The following is a 19,550-nucleotide window of genomic DNA, read 5'->3' as shown; positions in this document are numbered from 1 at the left end:
GTTATAGGTCTGTCATAAAGTAGGATGTGCAAAAAGATGAAATAGGAGAAACAGGAAGACCAGAGAGAGTGTCTTTGATGATGAAAAATTCAGTGAATAGTGTGTGTGTAGTAGGGGAGTACTGTATGGCATGTGTGTGTGCGCGTGTTCACTTCCCCCCTGTTTCATTTCATACCAAAATAGTATTTGACTCCCAGCAGCCAGGCCATTCTCCCTGTCACACAGTTTTATAAACTACATCCTGGTGTAATCAGATAACTAGCGCCCTGATAAATGGTTGTTTATTTAATATGAGAACAAGTCAAGTGCATTCCTTCACACGAGCAGGTCAACATAAACACACACACACACACACACACCATGATTTCTAATCATGTGCACAACCTGTATAGAAACACTGCAAAAAATGATATCTTAGCAAGTGAAAATAGTTGAAACAATCTAGCATTTCCTATTAGAAGAATACAAGACACCAATTCTGAGATTATTAAAGGAACAGTCCACCGTACTTCCATAATGAAATATGTTCTTCTCTGAATTGAGACGAGCTGATCCGTACCCCTCAGAGCTTTGCGCGACCTCCCAGTCAGTCAGACGCACTGTTACTCCTGTTAGCAATGTAGCTAGGCTCAGCATGGCCAATGGTATTTTTTGGGGCTGTAGTTAGATGCGACCAAACTCTTCCGCGTTTTTCCTGTTTCGCATTGATACCTTCACTCCTGTTTTTTTTTTTTCTCTCCCCCGCCCCCCCCAACTTCCGTTAATACAACCAACGTAACCACCAAGACAAGTAGCCTGCACTCCTTGGAACACAGTCTAGTCAGGGGGGGCGGGGGAGAGGGGGGAGAGGGGGAAAACAGGAGTGAAGGTATCAATGTGCTGTCGAAGTTAGTACGCCTGTCATTATAGTGCGGACTTTCCATAGCATAGAAAATCGCCACATTTCAATTTGTGTAACTGAACTTTGTTTCATGTCACTGGTCATATAAACCTATGTAAACAGGAAAAACGTGGAAGAGTTTGGTCGCATGGGGCGGCACGGTGGTGTAGTGGTTAGCGCTGTCGCCTCACAGCAAGAAGGTCCTGGGTTCGAGCCCCGGGGCTGGCGAGGGCCTTTCTGTGTGGAGTTTGCATGTTCTCCCCGTGTCTGCGTGGGTTTCCTCCGGGTGCTCCGGTTTCCCCCACAGTCCAAAGACATGCAGGTTAGGTTAACTGGTGACTCTAAATTGAGCGTAGGTGTGAATGTGAGTGTGAATGGTTGTCTGTGTCTATGTGTCAGCCCTGTGATGACCTGGCGACTTGTCCAGGGTGTACCCCGCCTTTCGCCCATAGTCAGCTGGGATAGGCTCCAGCTCGCCTGCGACCCTGTAGAAGGATAAAGCGGCTAGAGATAATGAGATGAGATGAGTTTGGTCGCATCTAACTACAGCCCCAAAAAATACCATTGGCCATGCTGAGCCTAGCTACATTGCTAACAGGAGTAACAGCGCGTCTGACTGACTGGGAAGTCGCGCAAAGCTCAGAGAGGTACGGATCAGCTCGTCTCAATTCAGAGAAGAACATATTTCATTATGGAAGTACGGTGGACTGTTCCTTTAAACCTAGTTCTAGATTGCAACCAACTTATTCTAAGATATCTTATCAAGTAAAAATATCTGTCCATGCAGCAAGATAATTTCACGAGTATTAAGTAATTTTCTCCTCAAATCCAGTTTTCAATTTTTTTTGCAGTGAAAGAATATTTTTTTCTTTTGACAGATGATACTTTCTAGGCATAATTTTTTTTCTCTAATTAAAAGCATTGACCTGTTGACAGCACGCCCAATCTCTGCACAAATAAAACGCCAGCGTGAGCACATCACAAAGCATGGACACACACTGGCACAGGCTCACCCATGGGACACGATCTACACTAGAGCTGAACAGGATGCTGTATTCCGCAAGAGCACTCACTTCATGTTCAAGGCCACTATCAGGCTCAGTTACGAAATATCACAGCTGGAGCATAAAACACGAGTCATCCAGCAGGCAAGGTGAGCTGTGTTTTACAAAAAGCCTGGCATTTATAACTGCCACACTGCTGTAATGGATTTCATCAGTTTGAAAAAGCAAGAAGTATCACCTAGGTGGGCTCTAATGGGGAAATGATATCCGTGCATTCACAATGAGCAAAAATGTCCGAGGTATTATCGCTAGGGCCGGCATGGTTTATTGGAAAGCGATAAAAGGTGATATATTTTGACAGTAACGTTATAAATGACTGTTCATTTGTCATTATTACTCAGTGCAGTTTTTTCATCATTTTGGGCTTCGCGTCAAAGCCTTTATTCAAAGAGACGCCAGTAAAATTAGAAATAGCACACACGCAGTAAGATATCCTATCGGTTTTGGGCCAGCACATGTTAAACTCACCACGTTGTGTTATTAGTTTTGCTCGATCTACAAAATCTGTGACAGACGTCATTGTTCTCCGTCTAGCTATCGGCTAAGTCAATTCTCACCTATCTGACAGTAAACAGTTTGCCGAATCAGGCCTAACAAAATGTGTGCGCATTTGTGTTTCCCGAAACACATACAATTCTCAATCATGTCAGCTATCCATCCGTCCTCCTCATAAACTGTTCCCATTCAAGGACATGTGACGGATGCAGCGCGCCTTGAGATAAGGCGGTTCGTTTCAGCTGCCGTGAGACACTCGGTGCCTATTTAAAAGATGCATCAGCTCCGCCAGCCTGCTTTTACACTGACATCATCCAAAACAGACCAGAGAAACAGAGTCTGCTCGAAACACCAATCGTGATTCTACCCAGTATAATCTTTTACCGCTTACAGCATCTGTCCCTGCTGGCCATCAAAGACGAAGGAAATAATTACGTTTATCAAAGAACTCACTGCACAGGGCAAGAATTTTTCTTTCCAGTGCGACACTGCACCTGTGAGTTGCCCATACAGCCAAAGAAGAGAAGTGTGTCACTTCTCTATCTACCCTGAGTGCTTTGGAATATATTTCATGAGTGGGTTTTATTTTTCTCCCCCTTCAGCCTCTTTTCCATCCTCCTGTTTTGCTTCTCATGCATGGCAGCTAGCGCATGCAGCTTCAGCGCTTTGGCCAGATTTCAGGAGGAAGAGATCCAGAGGGCAGACATTATAATTTTATATCACTTCAAGACAGGAGAGAAAGAGAACGAGAAAGAGAGGAACAGAAGGCTCCTCTGGCAGTGGGAGAGATCTCAGAGGAGGTGTGATGGGATGCGTTTCTACGCGTCTCACCTGAAAGGCAATCTTAAATCAGCAGGCGTGATACGGTAATTCCACCGCTCATATTTCATAACATGGATGACACTTTTATGTTTAGCAGATTGGCCATAAGCATTACAGATACGGGCAAAAAAAAAAAAAAAAAGTCTGAATACGAAGAACAAAGAACCAGGGACAACATGCTGAGCAAAAGCTTCGGCCGAGGAGAACCTTGGAAAAACTTTTAGCACTGGCTTTGGCTAAAGTGTGAATACTGAATGGCTGCATTTCTAGCCAGCTTTTCTCCCCCCCCTCTAAACAGGCAGACGGTGGCCTGGGTAGCGAAATGAGTTTATTCACAACTGCATCGTGCTCAATTGCTAATCCACTGTGCACTCTGGTCCACTGACTACAGTGTATCTCTAACACCTCCAGTATTAATAATATACCGCCAATTCCTTTCAGATGGCTCTCTTTCCTGCTGAAGGCTTGTTAAATATTCATTGACAATTATTCTATGCTGACTGAAGGCTAAGTGCTTGAGAGAGAGAGAGAGAGAGAGAGAGAGAGAGAGTTATGCAGATATTGATGTTCGCTCCTCGCAGTCACAGCCTGCAGATCCCAATCACACGCTCACTAGACGACCCAATAAGCAAAGACAGCCTTCCAAAGTGCCAAACTGCTACTGCTATTAGCAAATGAACAAACATGTCAATGACCTGTACGTATAACCAACAAAGTCAGAACATAAGAGATTTAATCAAATAGCTGAAATTGCTGTTGGTATTATTATCAATACAGATATGGACTTGGGCTTTAAATTTGAGCACTTGTCACTATGTCGTGGTGATATATCATGATCAAGAACAAAGCGAGCGCTGATTATATACATCCATCCATCCATCCATCATCTATAGAGGATGTGCAGTCACGTGACCCGCACGTGTGTACTCCGCCCACTCCGCCACATTGGACAGCATCAGGATAGTTTACCTTGCGCGAGCGTAATGGATCCAGGGAGTAATCCGCAAGAAAATTCGGAAAATACCCCATCTACATCGCGCGATTACTTGTCTAAGTTTGTTCAGCATCTTGAAGGTGACGTGAGACAGCATTACGTGGAAAAGTGTTCCAGGTTGGGGATTTCAGATCCGTACAACTTGCTGCAATCCTTGTTCAGGGAAATTCAGAGCTGCGGTGCCGGCGATTTGCCCGATCTGGCCTACCACGACATTTACAATTTTCTCGTTAATCGTGAATCGTGTTACACTGGCAAAGCCCTCAAAGCTTACAAGAGCCTGGAAGCTTATAAATATTTTGTTGCGGGATGGGTATCTCAACTACACCTCTGGAAGGTTCCGAAGAAGAATGTCTACTTGATAACCTCACGGGTAAGTGGCATTAAGACGTTTATCATAAAGAGACTATGCAGGACGTTTTATCTTAAGAATGTTCGTAATCTAAACTCGGTTCCAGATAATGACAGGGTTGTATGTTTTTGTCTGAAAAACAGAAAATCAGAAAGCCGCACACACCTGCGCGGAAGCTGCGCAAATGTGCGCAGCTTTCTAACCAACTGCCTTCTTCTCATACTAATACTTCCTATGTTTCATGGACTGTAACAGCATTTGCTCATTTAGTAATTTTAATACATAATTTACTTTGATGAAATTATTCAGACACTCCAACACCCCCCCCCAAAAAAAAAATCGGATCTGCACGATTCAGCCGTGAAAAAGGCACATCCGCCGTTTGCATCCCTGTTTAAACTCATAGGTTAACCGACTTTAACCGGCTAATGATGCTCAGTGGTCGGTCAAGATTTTTTTTTAGTTTTCGCCATCCCTACTATGAATTGGCCTTTCAAAGGCATATATGAGCCAAAAAGATAAAACATTGTCATAGACTAGGCCAGGGTAGTAGGGCTAGGCATAGCCAGTTTAAACATTAGAGACTGTCTAGTTCAATCCGAAAATCAACTTAACAGATGTACTAGGAGTATTGAATTAGAAGATTACACCTACCTGATATGAAGTGTTCACTACAAATTCGGCTGGTAGAACTGGGGTACCAGTTTTCTCTTCGCACAGCGGACACCCATTTTGCGCGTCTCTCCTCGTCTGCGGGGAATCTATAAAATGACAGGCCCTCCTTTTGGCCCTGTCTATCGGTACAACCAAATGCTGAACAAGATATACCCATTCTCGGAAGATCTACTCCCACACACTTGATAATTAGAACGGGTTTGTCTAAGTTCTATGCGCGACCTTGCCGTCCAAAATGGCGGATAAACAAATATCACGTGACCTCGTGACGTCACGTGCACGCTCTCTATACCGCTTATCCGTCAGGGTTGTGTGGTAAACCGATGCCGGTCCTAGCTAACTTTGGGTGAGAGGCGCGGTACACCCTGGACAGGTCGCCAATCTATCACAGGGCTATCACAGAGATGAACGGCCATTCACACTCACATCGATGGACAATTTTGAGTAACCAGTTGACCTAATCTGCACGTCTTTGGACTCTGGGAGGAAACTGAAGCACCCGGAGGAAACCGAAGCACCCGGAGGAAACCCATGCAGGCTAGCCTGGCTAACGCAACTTCAAAGCTCTCCGAGCTATTGGTCTGGCCAAGATATTAAGCCCAACCGTTTCCCAGAGCCCGTGGTTGACCCGCCTCCCTGAAATGCCTCAGTTTGCTACTGGTCGAATCCAGAAAAGGCTGTGACGAAGCTTAAACCAATCACATCACTCTTTCCTCTGACGTATGTGACGCGACGGGGCTAACTGGTAGATTAAACTCTTACCGAAGCCGGCCGGGAGCAAGGCGAAAACGTTCTTCCTTTCAATAAATACCTCCAGGGCTGCTCTTTGCTCCGTTTTCAATGAGAACTTCCCGTTGAATGCTTTCAATACAGCATCTATGCGTAATAGATGCGGAAGCATGAATGAAGCGCTTCCGGCATAGATTCTGTAAACAATCTATGGCTTCCGGTCGCAGTTCTACTACGTCAGTGCCTTGAACACGCCTCTACCCAGGGCTGTTGGAGATGCTCAAAGTTGATTGGTTCCCGATTTTTCGGGAGCTTGGAAGAGCTGTAGATAGGTTGCCTGGCCAGACTAAGCTCGCAGCAGGCCCTCTTGTTGCGTCACGCTTAGGATGGGCGGGCCCAGGCTACATGCAGGCATGAGGAGAACATGCAAACTCCACACAGAAAGGCCCAAGTCGACCACAAGATTCAAACGGAGAACCTTCTTGCTATGAGGCGACAGTACTAAGTACTGCACCACCACACTGCCTGATTATGTACAGATAAATATTTAAACAGTTGGTTTGAAGCATTTTGGGATGGATGACAGCTGGAACTAACTAAGCCTAAAATAAACTGAAAATGTCAGTTCAGATTCTCTTCTCAAACATTACACCGGCATAAAAGCATAAAACTGCTTTAGCCAGGAGCATTCAATACATGTTAACATGTTAAATTATTTCAGCTGTTTAACTTGAACTTTTATCCTGATCAGGGGTCAGGGTGGATCCGGAGCCTATTCCAGACACACAGTGTGAGGCAGCAAAACACTGGATGGGATGCAAATTCAAATGTAGGGCAATGTGTACACACATACAGATTCACGCACTCATCCGTGCCTTGGGGCAATTTAATTTCACCAATCAACTAATGACATTCACTGACCACTTTATTAGATACACCTGTTCAATCATGCAATTATCCAGTTACATGGCAGCATTGGTTTGCACTGACAAGAAGGCAAATACTCTTTACAACCATGGTGAGCAGAAAAGCATCGCAGAATGAGGCACATGGACAGATTAGATAATTCCATGAACGAGCAAGTGCACAGGTGTTCCTATTAAAGTGGCTGGTGAGTGTATATTTGTACATATCTTTTGTAAAGCACTGTAAATATAAATGCTTTTATTAGAAGGTATGTGGTTTCCAGTGTTAAAATGAATTTAAAAAAACAAGTTTAGTTTAGTCAATTGAAAATATAAGTCCATCCATCCATTATCTATACCGCTTATCCGTAAAGTTCGTGGGGGAAGCTGGAGCCAATCCCAGTTGACTGGTGTGGTACACCCTAGGCAGGCTGCCAATCTGTCACAGGGTTATCACAGAGATGAACAACCAGTCACACACACATTCACACCTACAGGCAATTTAGATTAGCCAAGTGATGTAATCTGCATGTCTTTGGACTCTGGGAGGAAACTGGAGCACCCGGAGGAAACCCAGGCAGGCACGAGGAGAACAAGCAAACTCCACTCAGAAAGACTCCAGTCGGCCATGAGGTTTGGACCCGGAACCTTCCTTTTTTCTGGAATTTTAATCTAAGATTACATCTATCAATCTAATGCAAAATACAATGTAAATATAATCTAAAATAATCTCTTGATAGCCCTGTGATGACCTGGCGACTTGTCCAGGGTGTACCCCGCCTTTCGCCCGTAGTCAGCTGGGATAGGCTCCAGCTTGCCTGCGACCCTGTAGAACAGGATAAAGCGGGTAGAGATAATGAGATGAGAGATGAGAATAATCTCTTGATCTCTTGCGCTCCTGTACGTTTCCAAAAACGTAACACTTATTATTCAGGAACTGCATAGAAGCAGTGAAAATTACGTTCATAATCGGTTGTAAGAGTAAAGTGTCGACGTGATGCATCATCCATAGTTTCTTCAGTTTAGGAGGTTTATCTTTCTGGGACATAAATAGGGCAGAGCTACAACACTAGAGATTCATGTAAGCTGTATGGTCTCATCTCATTATCTCTAGCCGCTTTATCCTGTTCTACAGGGTCGCAGGCAAGCTGGAGCCTATCCCAGCTGACTATGGGCGAAAGGCGGGGTACACCCTGGACAAGTCGCCAGGTCATCACAGGGCTGACACATAGACACAGACAACCATTCACACCTATGGTCAATTTAGAGTCACCAGTTAACCTAACCTGCATGTCTTTGGGCTGTGGGGGAAACCGGAGCACCCGGAGGAAACCCACGCGGACATGGGGAGAACATGCAAACTCCGCACAGAAAGGCCCTCGCCGGCCACGGGGCTCGAACCCAGGACCTTCTTGCTGTGAGGCGACAGCGCTAACCACTACACCACTGTGCCGCCCGCTGTATGGTCTATTAATATTAATTATTCAGTAAAATGTATTTGATTTGATCTTAATTATTCAGTAAAACTGTTTGATAAAAGCAGATACTGAAATAATAGTAAGCATAAAGCTGTGAAAACATTTGACTTGTCTGGCTTTTTAAAGATAGTCTACTCTAACTCCAGTGTTAGCATAATTACAGCGAGTTATTTTCCATGGCAGTGAGAAAGTCAAGTACTCCCAATAGCACTACACCTCAGAATCACAGCAGGGTTATCCGATTAGTCTTTATCAAATTTGGACTGAAGTCATTAAACATTGCAGGCATTGCATGTGGAAAACCTGATAACCACAAAGGAAATCAAAATCAAAATAGTTTCCTATTGCACTGTGCCTTTTCAGAAAGGCACTCTGATTCTAATAATCACTGCCTAAAGTGTGCATTGTTGCTTTTTTTTTTTTTTTGCGAGTGAGTTAGATCATCTTTGATCTGGATGCCAAGTGCAATAGGCAAAGGAGGAATGAAAAATAACATCTGGTTTATATTCTTGACTTCTGCAAGCATCATATCTAGCCAAAAGACAAAGAACATCATATGACAGCAGGCTTACGGTAAAAGTAGAATTGTATGTATTCATAAAATAGAAGTAGGATGAGGTGAAATTAGAAGTCAGCAAACAAAGAAATAGGTCCCAGAAAACTGACATCATATCTGAACCAAAAACAGAGGGATGTTTATGAGGAACATAGTTTTGGTTAATGTTCTGCAGCCCATTTTGCACTCACTAACAATGTTCATTTCAAAACACAGCGCTCATGCATTTAATGTGAAGGGCAGAAAAAAATAACATAAGTCCAACCCTACCTGCATATTAATTCATATCACTTGTGTGATTAAATATTTGAAACTGTCTTCAAAACTAGGCACTATTAACTTTTTCATAAAACATTCATTCCAATTGTCAAACTGCCATCGGCAAAAAACACTTAGAGAGGTATGTCAATATTAAATCACTTTATAAATTACAGCTGGAGTGCCTTTGCATGCTAATACATGCAAAGAGAACAGAAACAAATTACTACCTATTTGGATCGTTGATTGTATTTCATTTTTCACTTAGGACCCAACAAACATTTTTCAAAGCATGTAGATGAATGTGATTTAGCCAAAACTACTGTTAAACAAGTTCTCCCATTTTAAGAAGGATGCACAAACGTGTGCAAATATGCTCGGTTACTAACTTTCACATATCTCGGTGGTGTTTCACTTTCTTGCCATAGTGCATAAACGTGCCTAATTTTAAGTACAACATTACAAACTCAAAAAAGAATACTAAAAATGTACAAAACTCCTGATCCAACCCCCCTGAATCATCTAAATCCCAGCATGTCGAAATTATGGGTTCTAACTCTGCAAACCTGCACCTAAATATGCATCAAAGTCTCAAAGTGTTCAATTTGAATTCTCAAAGTTAGCATTAATGTTAGATTTAGAGCAACCCTGATCATGAAAGTGAAGAGTACCTATAAACTGGGGTGAGGTGCAGGTGCGTTCCTCTGCCAGAGTTTAAGTACCACCTCGTGTAATTTCATTTTCACAAGCAATAACCCCGGGTCACTTTTAAAGCATGGTGACTTTGATATACCTAAGACTCTTTCCATATGCATGATGGGACTATGTGCTGTGACACAGCGGCTGTTAACATATGCCAGCGAGTAGCATGGCGATGGCTGAGGTGCCTGCAGCCCCTCTTTCCCTCCCACCATTAAAGACTAAGTCAGAGAGAGAGAGAGAGAGAGAGAGAGAGAGGGGTGAAATGGCAGCCCTAGGGCAGACAAGCTGTCTCCAAGCAGCCTCTGATAAGCGGCCTGCTTGCCTTTTACATATACACATCCATATGATGGTAGCGGAATATGCCACAGACACCTGGCAGCAACCAAGCTTGCAACACTGATACGTAGAGTGCTTTAAGCAAAGCACAAGGTCTCCAATGAGCCATGGAGGTCCCTAACACTCTGATAAACCAAGAGGGCTGCATCAGGAAATGCCTGGCTGGAAATTATATATGTAAATATCACAGTAAATGTTGGCGTGTCATGAGGAGGTTGTTGACCTTGGGGCATTACTGACAAGCTGGTCACAGGATTAGACTGGCCAGCATAAAAAATAACATGGTTTATTCAGAATTGGAGAGGGCTGAAAGTGATTTCTATGTGGTATATTCATGATTCTATTCCATCTCTCACTTTGCCTTTATTTGCAGCCATGATTTAGAGACACTGAAACAAGCAGGCACGTATAACCACAGAAGGTATGGAGTGTGTGTTCATGGGCATCACCAAACTACAAAGTATGTGCCAGAGGTCTGGTTAGTTAGTTAAAATTTCTCATGTAAAAACAGCACATCGAGGCATTAACCCAGAGCTGGATGTGACTCTATACCATATTGAGTCCATGTTAAAGGAGAACTGAAGGCAAATTTTTTTATTATCAAAATTCTATTTATCTCATTTTATTAAACATAGGAACACATTTTTGATAGCTATTTTGTCACTGCTATAGCAAGTTATGAGTGTTTGAAATATACTATGTAATATATCAGTCCATATGTCAAAGCAATGGCAGTAAACGAGATTCGTCGAGACCTGTGCGAGACATCGTAGGACGGAAGTAAAACGTACACCGGAAATCAAAGTGACCGACATCTGCCAACGTTGTCAAAAGACGCGCGTGCCCTCTTTCGAATGCCGATGTAATCAAGCCGGAAGTTTTGTTTGTTTTGATAGCGATCAGGAAAGTTTGAAAAAAGTAGGCAGTAATCGTCATTTAAACTCATTTTTGTGCAATATTTCGCTTGGAAAACAGTTTTCAAAATGGCACCACTGACACCTGGCTGACACTTGACGTTTTGAAGTCTCGCACTAGTCTCGTGAAGATTGTGCGGATAAGCGACGCCTGCCGTGGACCAAACGACCTAAATTCAACATGGCTAAAAACCGAAAAGGCAGAGAAGTATAATATTTAATTGCAATTAGTTGCCAATATGAGTCACGATATAAGGTTACTAAAACCAAAACCATATTTGAATGACATGTTAATTAAGAAATAAAGCAAGTTTAGAAATGACTTCAGTTCTCCTACAATAAGCTGAAGGATTCCAACCTCACCAAAAAGCCTGTACACATGTAGGTCATCTCACTATGCTTAGATATGTGCTGACATTTAGCTAAAGCATGAGATGGCTTTCTACATGCTACTGGAATGCATTACCATGGCAATAAGAGATTCTATCGAAAGATGTGACTGGGGGATTTGGGCAGCTCTGTTTACCTCATGATCTTTTTTTTTTTTTAATCCAAGAATATAGTGTTACTGAGACTCACAAGTGTCGATGCTCAACGTTGTTACTTATTGATTTTGTCTCCATTTTTTGTGCTGCCTCTTTCTGGATTGAATTCAGTGGCTTGAAGTAAAAAATCATGCACTAATTGTTATAATTCTGTTGTATTGCACTATTAATACATACTCTGATCTTTCTTGCTTGCTTACTTCCTTCTTTCTCGCTCTCCATCTCACTGGACAGTTTTAGCAATTACCATTTGACCAATATCCAGCCTTTGCTGGGATTTTAAGGTCTCTTAGAAAATAATTCCGTAACACCAAAAGGTGGATCGGAGCATATGTTCGGAGCAATAATAACAAAGCGTAATTGCTGTCAGGAGAGATGCGCCCTGCTTTGCACACACCTTAATGGCGTTCTGGGAAAAGGCTTCATGTCTGGGCAGCACGTATATTACATCTGTGACAGCTCGCATTGCTCGTTGGTGTGCCGTTTTTTAACCAAGGCAAATTAATAACCTCAAGCAGCACCTGTTGTAGTGCAGTATTAGAAATTAATGGTGAGGTGGGGGGACGCTCGTTGTCAAGAAGACCGCCTTGATAGCACTATCGGAATATTGTTTAGTCAGAGAAATGTGGACCCAAATGAGCACTAAGAATTCCCTATACCTCCATCAACATAGCTCAATGGGCCATAAAATAGTTTGAGACACGCAATTAAGACATTTCCTATTGAGGTTTCTCATCAAAATAAACATGATCTCTGGGTGCATATACAAACCTGCAATATGTTACTAACACAGGACGATGCATGGAGACTGACCTTGATGTAAATATTTTAGTAAAACACAGGCAGGTAGGTCACATCTTTAAGAGAGATGTTTTATAAAGGTCAGTTTTCTACCAATGGATGAAAGACAAGCCCATTTGGGATGGGAGAAAGGACAAACCTTCACACCACATTGAACTTGAAATTAAAACAACAGGTTTTCATGGTTTTGGCATGGCAGACATGCTGAGACGAGAATCAGAAGGCCATCACACATTACTAGTGGCCTCAAACTCGAACACTCCCTGCACATATTTATCCCACCCCTGTCCTAAACGCAGCCCTATTGAAACACGATGGGATTTGTGGCTCCTTGGGTGACCTTCCTCCCACTCCTCCGGCCTGCCTCTAATTAGGCGATGCATCTGATCATCATTAACAGCTCTGAGATAATGAATCACTTGCTCCTCTCTCTCAGTTAATTCGCTATAACCAAGCGGCTAATGGCTGTCAACGCTGACTGATCACACTGATTGTGGTGACTTCTAATTGCAACAAAACAATTTAAAAAGTGCCTCGCTTAGTTATACCTCCAACAAAAGAGAGAACGGTATAGAGGAAGGAGGAAATGGGAGAAGGGAAAAGGAGATAGGGGAGTTAGATACAGTACTAGCTGCGGATGAAACAGGCAAGATGATGGAGATGTTATATATGTGTGTGTGTGTGTAAATATCTCCCTTGTGAAGTTCAGCCTCCTGAGGAAAAATGAAAAACGCAGCAATGTTGCATCCTCCACACACAAACCCAGGGATGCCTCGCTCCCCGCCACTGCACCCAGGGTCTTGTCATAAAGCGCAACATCTAATTGGAGTGCAATTACCTAATCACAATTGACAATTAAACAAAGAGAAATTGGTACCTAGAATGACTACCTCTGCAATTACACATTAAGTGCAAGGTATAAATTGAGTTTCGCACATGGCTTAGCATAATTGTGTGTGTTGTGTGTGCGAGAGGCAAAAGGCTCTCAAATTATTCGTGCAACCACACAGACATTAAAGCTCATTTCCATCCATCCATCCGTTGTCTACGTCGCTTATCTGTCAGGGTCGCGGAGGAAGCTGGAGCCAATCCCAGCTGACCTCGGGCGACAGACAGGGGTTAGCGCTTTTTCATGAACAGGAATTCTGTATCAAAGTCGTGTCTCCATATTCTTCTCAGAGTGAAACAGCAAACTGCTAGGCCTCATCCTTCAGCCCTTTCCTATGCTAATATCCAGCCCTTCACTGCCCAGCCTGGGCCTGAGTTTGTTTATTTTGCTGAGTGAGCAGTGGATAGCCGCGGGCTAGCTGAGAGGAGTGGAGTGGGATTGGAAAGAGGAGAGAAGAAAGGAGCCAAAGAGGGATGTAGTGCAGGAAATGGGTCTGAGATTGGGCCATGTGGCTGGGTTAATAGACCATACCTCAGAGCTGGCATGGAAATTCGGGTCCTCTGTGTTTTTAGGCTCCTCGTCTCTCTCAGTGGCCAGGATCTGGGCTTTGATGGTGTCCAGTGTGCGCAGTATCCAACCGTGCTGCCGGCGGATCTGCCTCTGAAGCTCCTGCCACTGGTGCGTAATCATCTGGAGCATGTCCCGGAGGCCTGCATGTATACACGCACACACTCACGTTATATTCCTGTTCATACACACACACGGTCATTTCCAGAGAAGAGAACTCTTTCATCCACAGAGTCCATGTTTTATTAGTTTGCCTTTGTTGGCTTTCTCCAGCTGTGTAAACTTAAACATACATTTACACATAACAAAACTGCAAAGAAAAAGAAAATGTGCACACACTGTTTCTATGCACATACATAAAGTATTACCCAGTGTCTTGAATCCCTGTTCAGCAGTGCAGAGGTCCAGCAAGTCCCCCACACACATGTCTCCCACTAGTCGCCTTTAACGAGTCTTTAATGTGCTGTGATTCCTTCATTCATCATGCCTCCCATTTAAGCACCACCCCTACACACATTCCCTCATCTCCACCACAGCAAGTGCAACCACATCACCACTAATAATACTCCAAACATTAGCCTAATCACTACCATCAGCATCTCCATCACATAAGGAGTGGTGTGATGTAAAGAATGGCAGTTTGAGATTTTAATGTCAATTTTAATGTCTCTCTTTAGAGGAACTAATCAAAAGCAGGGAAATACTGAGGCTTTTACTTTTCAGACACTTAGTAGCAGGAATCAGTGCCAAAAAAAACACTTTTTTTCTTGTTATATATTTTCAGTTCACTCTTTGGAAGAATGCATGAATACACACTGCACATTGTGTATGGTTCTGAAAATGGAAATTAACTCATTTTTAACTTTATTTTCAATAATTTAAAAAGGAATATTTATAGTTTCATTTAGTTGTAGTTTTTCATTGAATCGTATTTAAGTAATTATGTGACCATTTTTTAATTTAACAAAATACTGTTTTTGTAGTTTTATTTGGCGTTCTCATCAAATATAATAGTCTGTAATGGCTATTATAAAAGTGTGAGTTCTGCAATAATTCTTGTGCATGCAGAGCCATTCCTTGAGACACGACTCCCGCCTTTGCCACAGTCTGCTCACTCCAAATCCCGCTCCAGGTAATTAAAAACACACACACACACAAGGGGCAGGAGTGGCACAATGCTCTGTGTGCATGAGGAGTTTTTGTCTATTGAGTGTAGCACCATGCTACCACTCGCACCTGCCGAAAGCTTGGATTTGCTGAGTTGCTAGGAAACCAGGTATTAGGGGCCGAGGTGGAGTGTTGGGAGATTTATGTATAATGGCAATGTCTAATATATACACTGAGAGGATGCTCCAAGCCATCGGAGATTAGATGTATAGGTGTGTGTGTTTAAGGGATGAGGGAGCTGGTGTGGCATGGTCTGATGGGCACGGTAAGAACAGTCATGCTCCGGGCGGCCATCTGCATATTTAATAGTGTCTGGCTTAACCAGCTGACAGGGAGGTCAGCTTAGTGGATTTGTACATTTGCGCAACACTGCCAGACGCTTCAGGGAAATAATCATAGAGAGAAAAAGCAAAAGAAAAGAAAGATTGAGGAACAGAAAGTAGGTCTGGGATAGAGGGGGATGTGAGAGCGGGTCGAGTAGGTGGCCTTTGACTTTGGCTCCCGCTGTTCTTAATTCCACCTCTCTTCATACAGAACACCACACTATTGCGTCTCCTCACATTCCACTCACCGCTTTATCCCACAACTCAATTCAGCCAGACGCGCTCAGAGTGGATGTGAAAAGGCGAGCATGCAGCAGCGGCAATGGCTGAGAAGCGGTTATTTGAGGATTTATAAATTCTGAAGGTCAGTATGTTAATATAAACATTAATAATAAATGTGCAGCTTGCCGGTGCACTACCTGATTTGTGGCAGGTGATGAGTTCCAGCAGTTGCCTCCCCTCCTCCAGGAGACTGTCTTTCAGAGTGCAGTGACTGTCCACGTTCAGCTTGAAGCTCTGCACACAGACACACGCCCAAGAACAGAAACACACACAGCATGACATCTCCATGCAGAGAAATATCCTCACACTCAGTTTATCTCTCACACGTCCCCGCACACATGCCTTCACACTCCCTTTGTCTCTCACAAACACACAGATGTACGAGATATAATCTGAAATATTTTCTCTTTAACTCAAATAGTCCCCCATATAATTGTCAGAGTCTCTCTGTTTCCTTCTCTCTCTCTCTCTCTCTCTCTCACTCACACACACACACACACACACACACAAACATCCCACCGGCAGCACTGTCTCCTTTCATCTCGAGTCATCTGCGCTCTTGAAACAAATGCTCATAAGTCACATTAGGGGCCTTTGTGCAATTGCTGAAAATGCACATAATCTCTTGACACACTGGCTTCACACAACCTCTAAAGATCCTTCACACACTCCCAGACCTCAAACACACATTATTCATAAAGCGCCGTGCCTGTGTGCATTGGAGCCTCTATTCTCCTTCTTGCCGTATTTGTCTGAGTCAATCCTACTATCTGTGGCGTGCTGAATTATTAACAAATGACAGACATCCCTCTAATACATCATCCGTGGCATAAACTAATATTCAAATGACATTATAAAACTGAAGCTATTTCTTCCACAGATGTGCCCTCCAGAAAATGACCTCGTGAAGCCCATTCCATTCAGCAAGGGAGAAGCTGTTTCACTCTTTCTGTCTTTCGAAAGAGTGATACAATAGCGTACCATCCTTCCTGGCTCAAAGCATCCATCAGACGTGCATCCCATAACTCTCGGGCGTGTGCGCTTCCCCTCCCCAAGTGCCTGTCCATTTATTCTGATGTCTCTATTTCAACTACTACACTCCCTTTTCCCCTGCTTTCCCAAATCCTCGACACACACACACACACGCACACACACACACCTCCTTGCTCCTTTCTTGGTGGGTGCCACTGCCGCAGCAAAACTTTCATGTTGATTGGTTTTGATAATACCCAACAGAGGGCTCTCCACTTGCTAAATGTAATCAAAGTGCAGAGAGCATTATCCCAGCTCCTGGAGGAGAGGTGGAGGAGAGCTGTGTGGTTGAAGATGTGAGACGGGGGTGGAGGGTGTGGAGGGAGAGCGATCCCATGAGACGGCCTGCAGTGAGGCGCCTAGGGCCATCTTCCCCTTCCATTCTCATCTCCTCACATCTCCCCCAGCCCTGTTTCACACCATTACCGGCTGGTCTGATCTGACTGGTCCTGCCGAGAGAGCCCGGAGCTGCCACTGGCTATCTGAACATCCCTCTATCTTTCCCTCTGCCTCTGTCTAGAGGAGAGGCCTCTTTGTCTGTGCCTGTCTCTCTGGCAATATCCATGTTCACCGGTGTTCTACATGCAGCTGTTCCAGCCTTCATTCCTGTACATCAGAATGTCTACTGGCAGCGATAATGAATAATTTCTACTTGCCTAGGAATCACTTTTGTCTGTATGTATGACTATCTATTTAGACTTAAGTATACAGTACATCAAGCCTCTATGTCTATATAACCATTAAACTGACAGTTACCTAGAACTGTATTTGATAAACAAATTAGATAGATAATAGATCAGACCAAATTGGGAGAAAATTGGTTTTAAAAAAAAGTCCGTAAACAATTTTGAGTCCAGTGACTATTCCTTGTTCTGACACACTGTTTTACTTTCCAGCTGAAAACCATCACAGAGAAGTGAAGAAAACCAATCAGGGTGCAACATTCAACATTCTGAAGCTTGTGGCCAGAAAAGTGTACAAAATTTATCCCAAGGCCAGAGGTTCTGAGGCAGAGATTAATCTGTGCCTGGTTTGTGCAACGCTTCATTCCCTCTGAGGCTTTACGGAATGGACAGCCAAATTGATACGGTTTCTGAAAGACTCCATTTTGTTGCTGCGTCGTTTTGTGCGTCGTTTTTGTTTGATTTTTTATTTGTTTTCATTTTAAAATTGGTTTGTAAAATCATTTGGTAGCATGGCAGGGCCAAATAATATATAAATAATACATGATACATTTTACAGAAGGAGTCCTCCACAAGACTTTCATCACATACAGTACCAGTCAAAAGTTTGGACACACCTTCTAATTCAATGGTTTTTATATTTTTTTTTCTGAATTAAAAGACACTTCATGTCTTAAAGTAATGATGGATGTCGTTTCCCTTTACTTACTTGAGCAGTTCTTGACATAATATGGATTACTACAGTTGTGGAATAGGGTTATTTACTGTATTATTCATCTCATCTCATTATCTCAAGCCGCTTTATCCTTCTACAGGGTCGCAGGCAAGCTGGAGCCTATCCCAGCTGACTACGGGCGAAAGGCGGGGTACACCCTGGACAAGTCGCCAGGTCATCACAGGGCTGACACATAGACACAGACAACCATTCACACTCACATTCACACCTACGGTCAATTTAGAGTCACCAGTTAACCTAACCTGCATGTCTTTGGACTGTGGGGGAAACCGGAGCACCCGGAGGAAACCCACGCGGACAACATGCAAACTCCGCACAGAAAGGCCCTCGCCGGCCACAGGGCTCGAACCCGGACCTTCTTGCTGTGAGGCGACAGCGCTAACCACTACACCACCATGCCGCCTATGCTGAGTATATTATATTGGAATATATATTTTTCTGGATATGAATTAAACACAGCTAAAATTTGGAAAACATTTTTAAACAAAAACAGCCGAGAACATTTCACACTACAGACCTGGATTAAAAGTGAAGGGTTATCAAAATTGTCAATAAAATATTTCTCAGTCAAAATAAGTAAAATATAGGGAGAGTGTCATTGAATGAAATGTGTGGCACCCAGCTCTACTGCTGAGGTTCCTGACAAAGAGCTGCTTTCAATAATGATCAACTTTTAAACAACATGCCACAATTTTAAAATATAAAATGTTAAAATATCCCCCCCCCAACACCACCATCATGTATATTGGACAGTAGGCTAATGGGCCAAAAGAACCTGTTATTTCACAGTTTGTGATGCTGCCAACAATCAGCCAGATCAGAGGCAAGAGTATGGGCAAAATTGATGTTTTTTCTTTTAAAATCTGGAAATATCGTAACCGACCAGCCTCCCCTGTTTGAAAGACTACCAGCCGCCACTGAATTCCATACATGTTCCATATGTCATTTCATAGTTTTGATGTCTTCAGTATTGTTCTACAATGTAGAAAATAGTCAGAATACAGAAAAAACTATGAATGAGTAGATGTGTCCGAACTTTTCATTGGTACTGTATCTAAGAACACATTATATAAAACTTAACCAATGTTAACTATTTTAAACAACTAGAGACCTGAACAGGTCTGAGCTCAGCCTTTCACATCGATGCCAGGATTTGAACCAACGTTGCAAAATCTGTTCCTTTCTTAGGCAGTGCTCTAGACCGCTCAGCCACATCATGAAGTGAAGTGATGTAACATGGCGCTTCCATAGTTAGTACACAGTGGCGCCACACTGTGACTGTAAAACTGCTACCTGAGGCTGGCACGCCAATTATATTCTTAAACACGCTCGAACTCAGTTAAACATACACATACAGACAGGTGC

The 19,550-nt window shown here is 43.2% G+C and overlaps 1 protein-coding gene across 1 annotated transcript in view; it reads right to left on the bottom strand.

Moving 5' to 3' along the window:
* Window positions 1–19,550, bottom strand: part of akap6 (A kinase (PRKA) anchor protein 6) — a 163,654-nt gene that overhangs the window by 78,965 nt on the left and 65,139 nt on the right. The window contains exons 6-7 of the mRNA XM_060932814.1: window positions 15,872–15,968; window positions 13,927–14,105 (exon numbers count right to left, since the gene is read on the bottom strand). Of these exons, the coding sequence (XP_060788797.1) occupies window positions 13,927–14,105; window positions 15,872–15,968 (276 nt within the window). The remainder of the gene's footprint in view (window positions 1–13,926; window positions 14,106–15,871; window positions 15,969–19,550) is intronic.

Source organism: Neoarius graeffei, chromosome 11 (assembly GCF_027579695.1).
Source record: "Neoarius graeffei isolate fNeoGra1 chromosome 11, fNeoGra1.pri, whole genome shotgun sequence".
Taxonomy (NCBI): Eukaryota; Metazoa; Chordata; class Actinopteri; order Siluriformes; family Ariidae; genus Neoarius; species Neoarius graeffei.
Note: the sequence above shows the minus strand (reverse complement) of the source record. Positions and strands in the feature narration are given on the sequence as shown.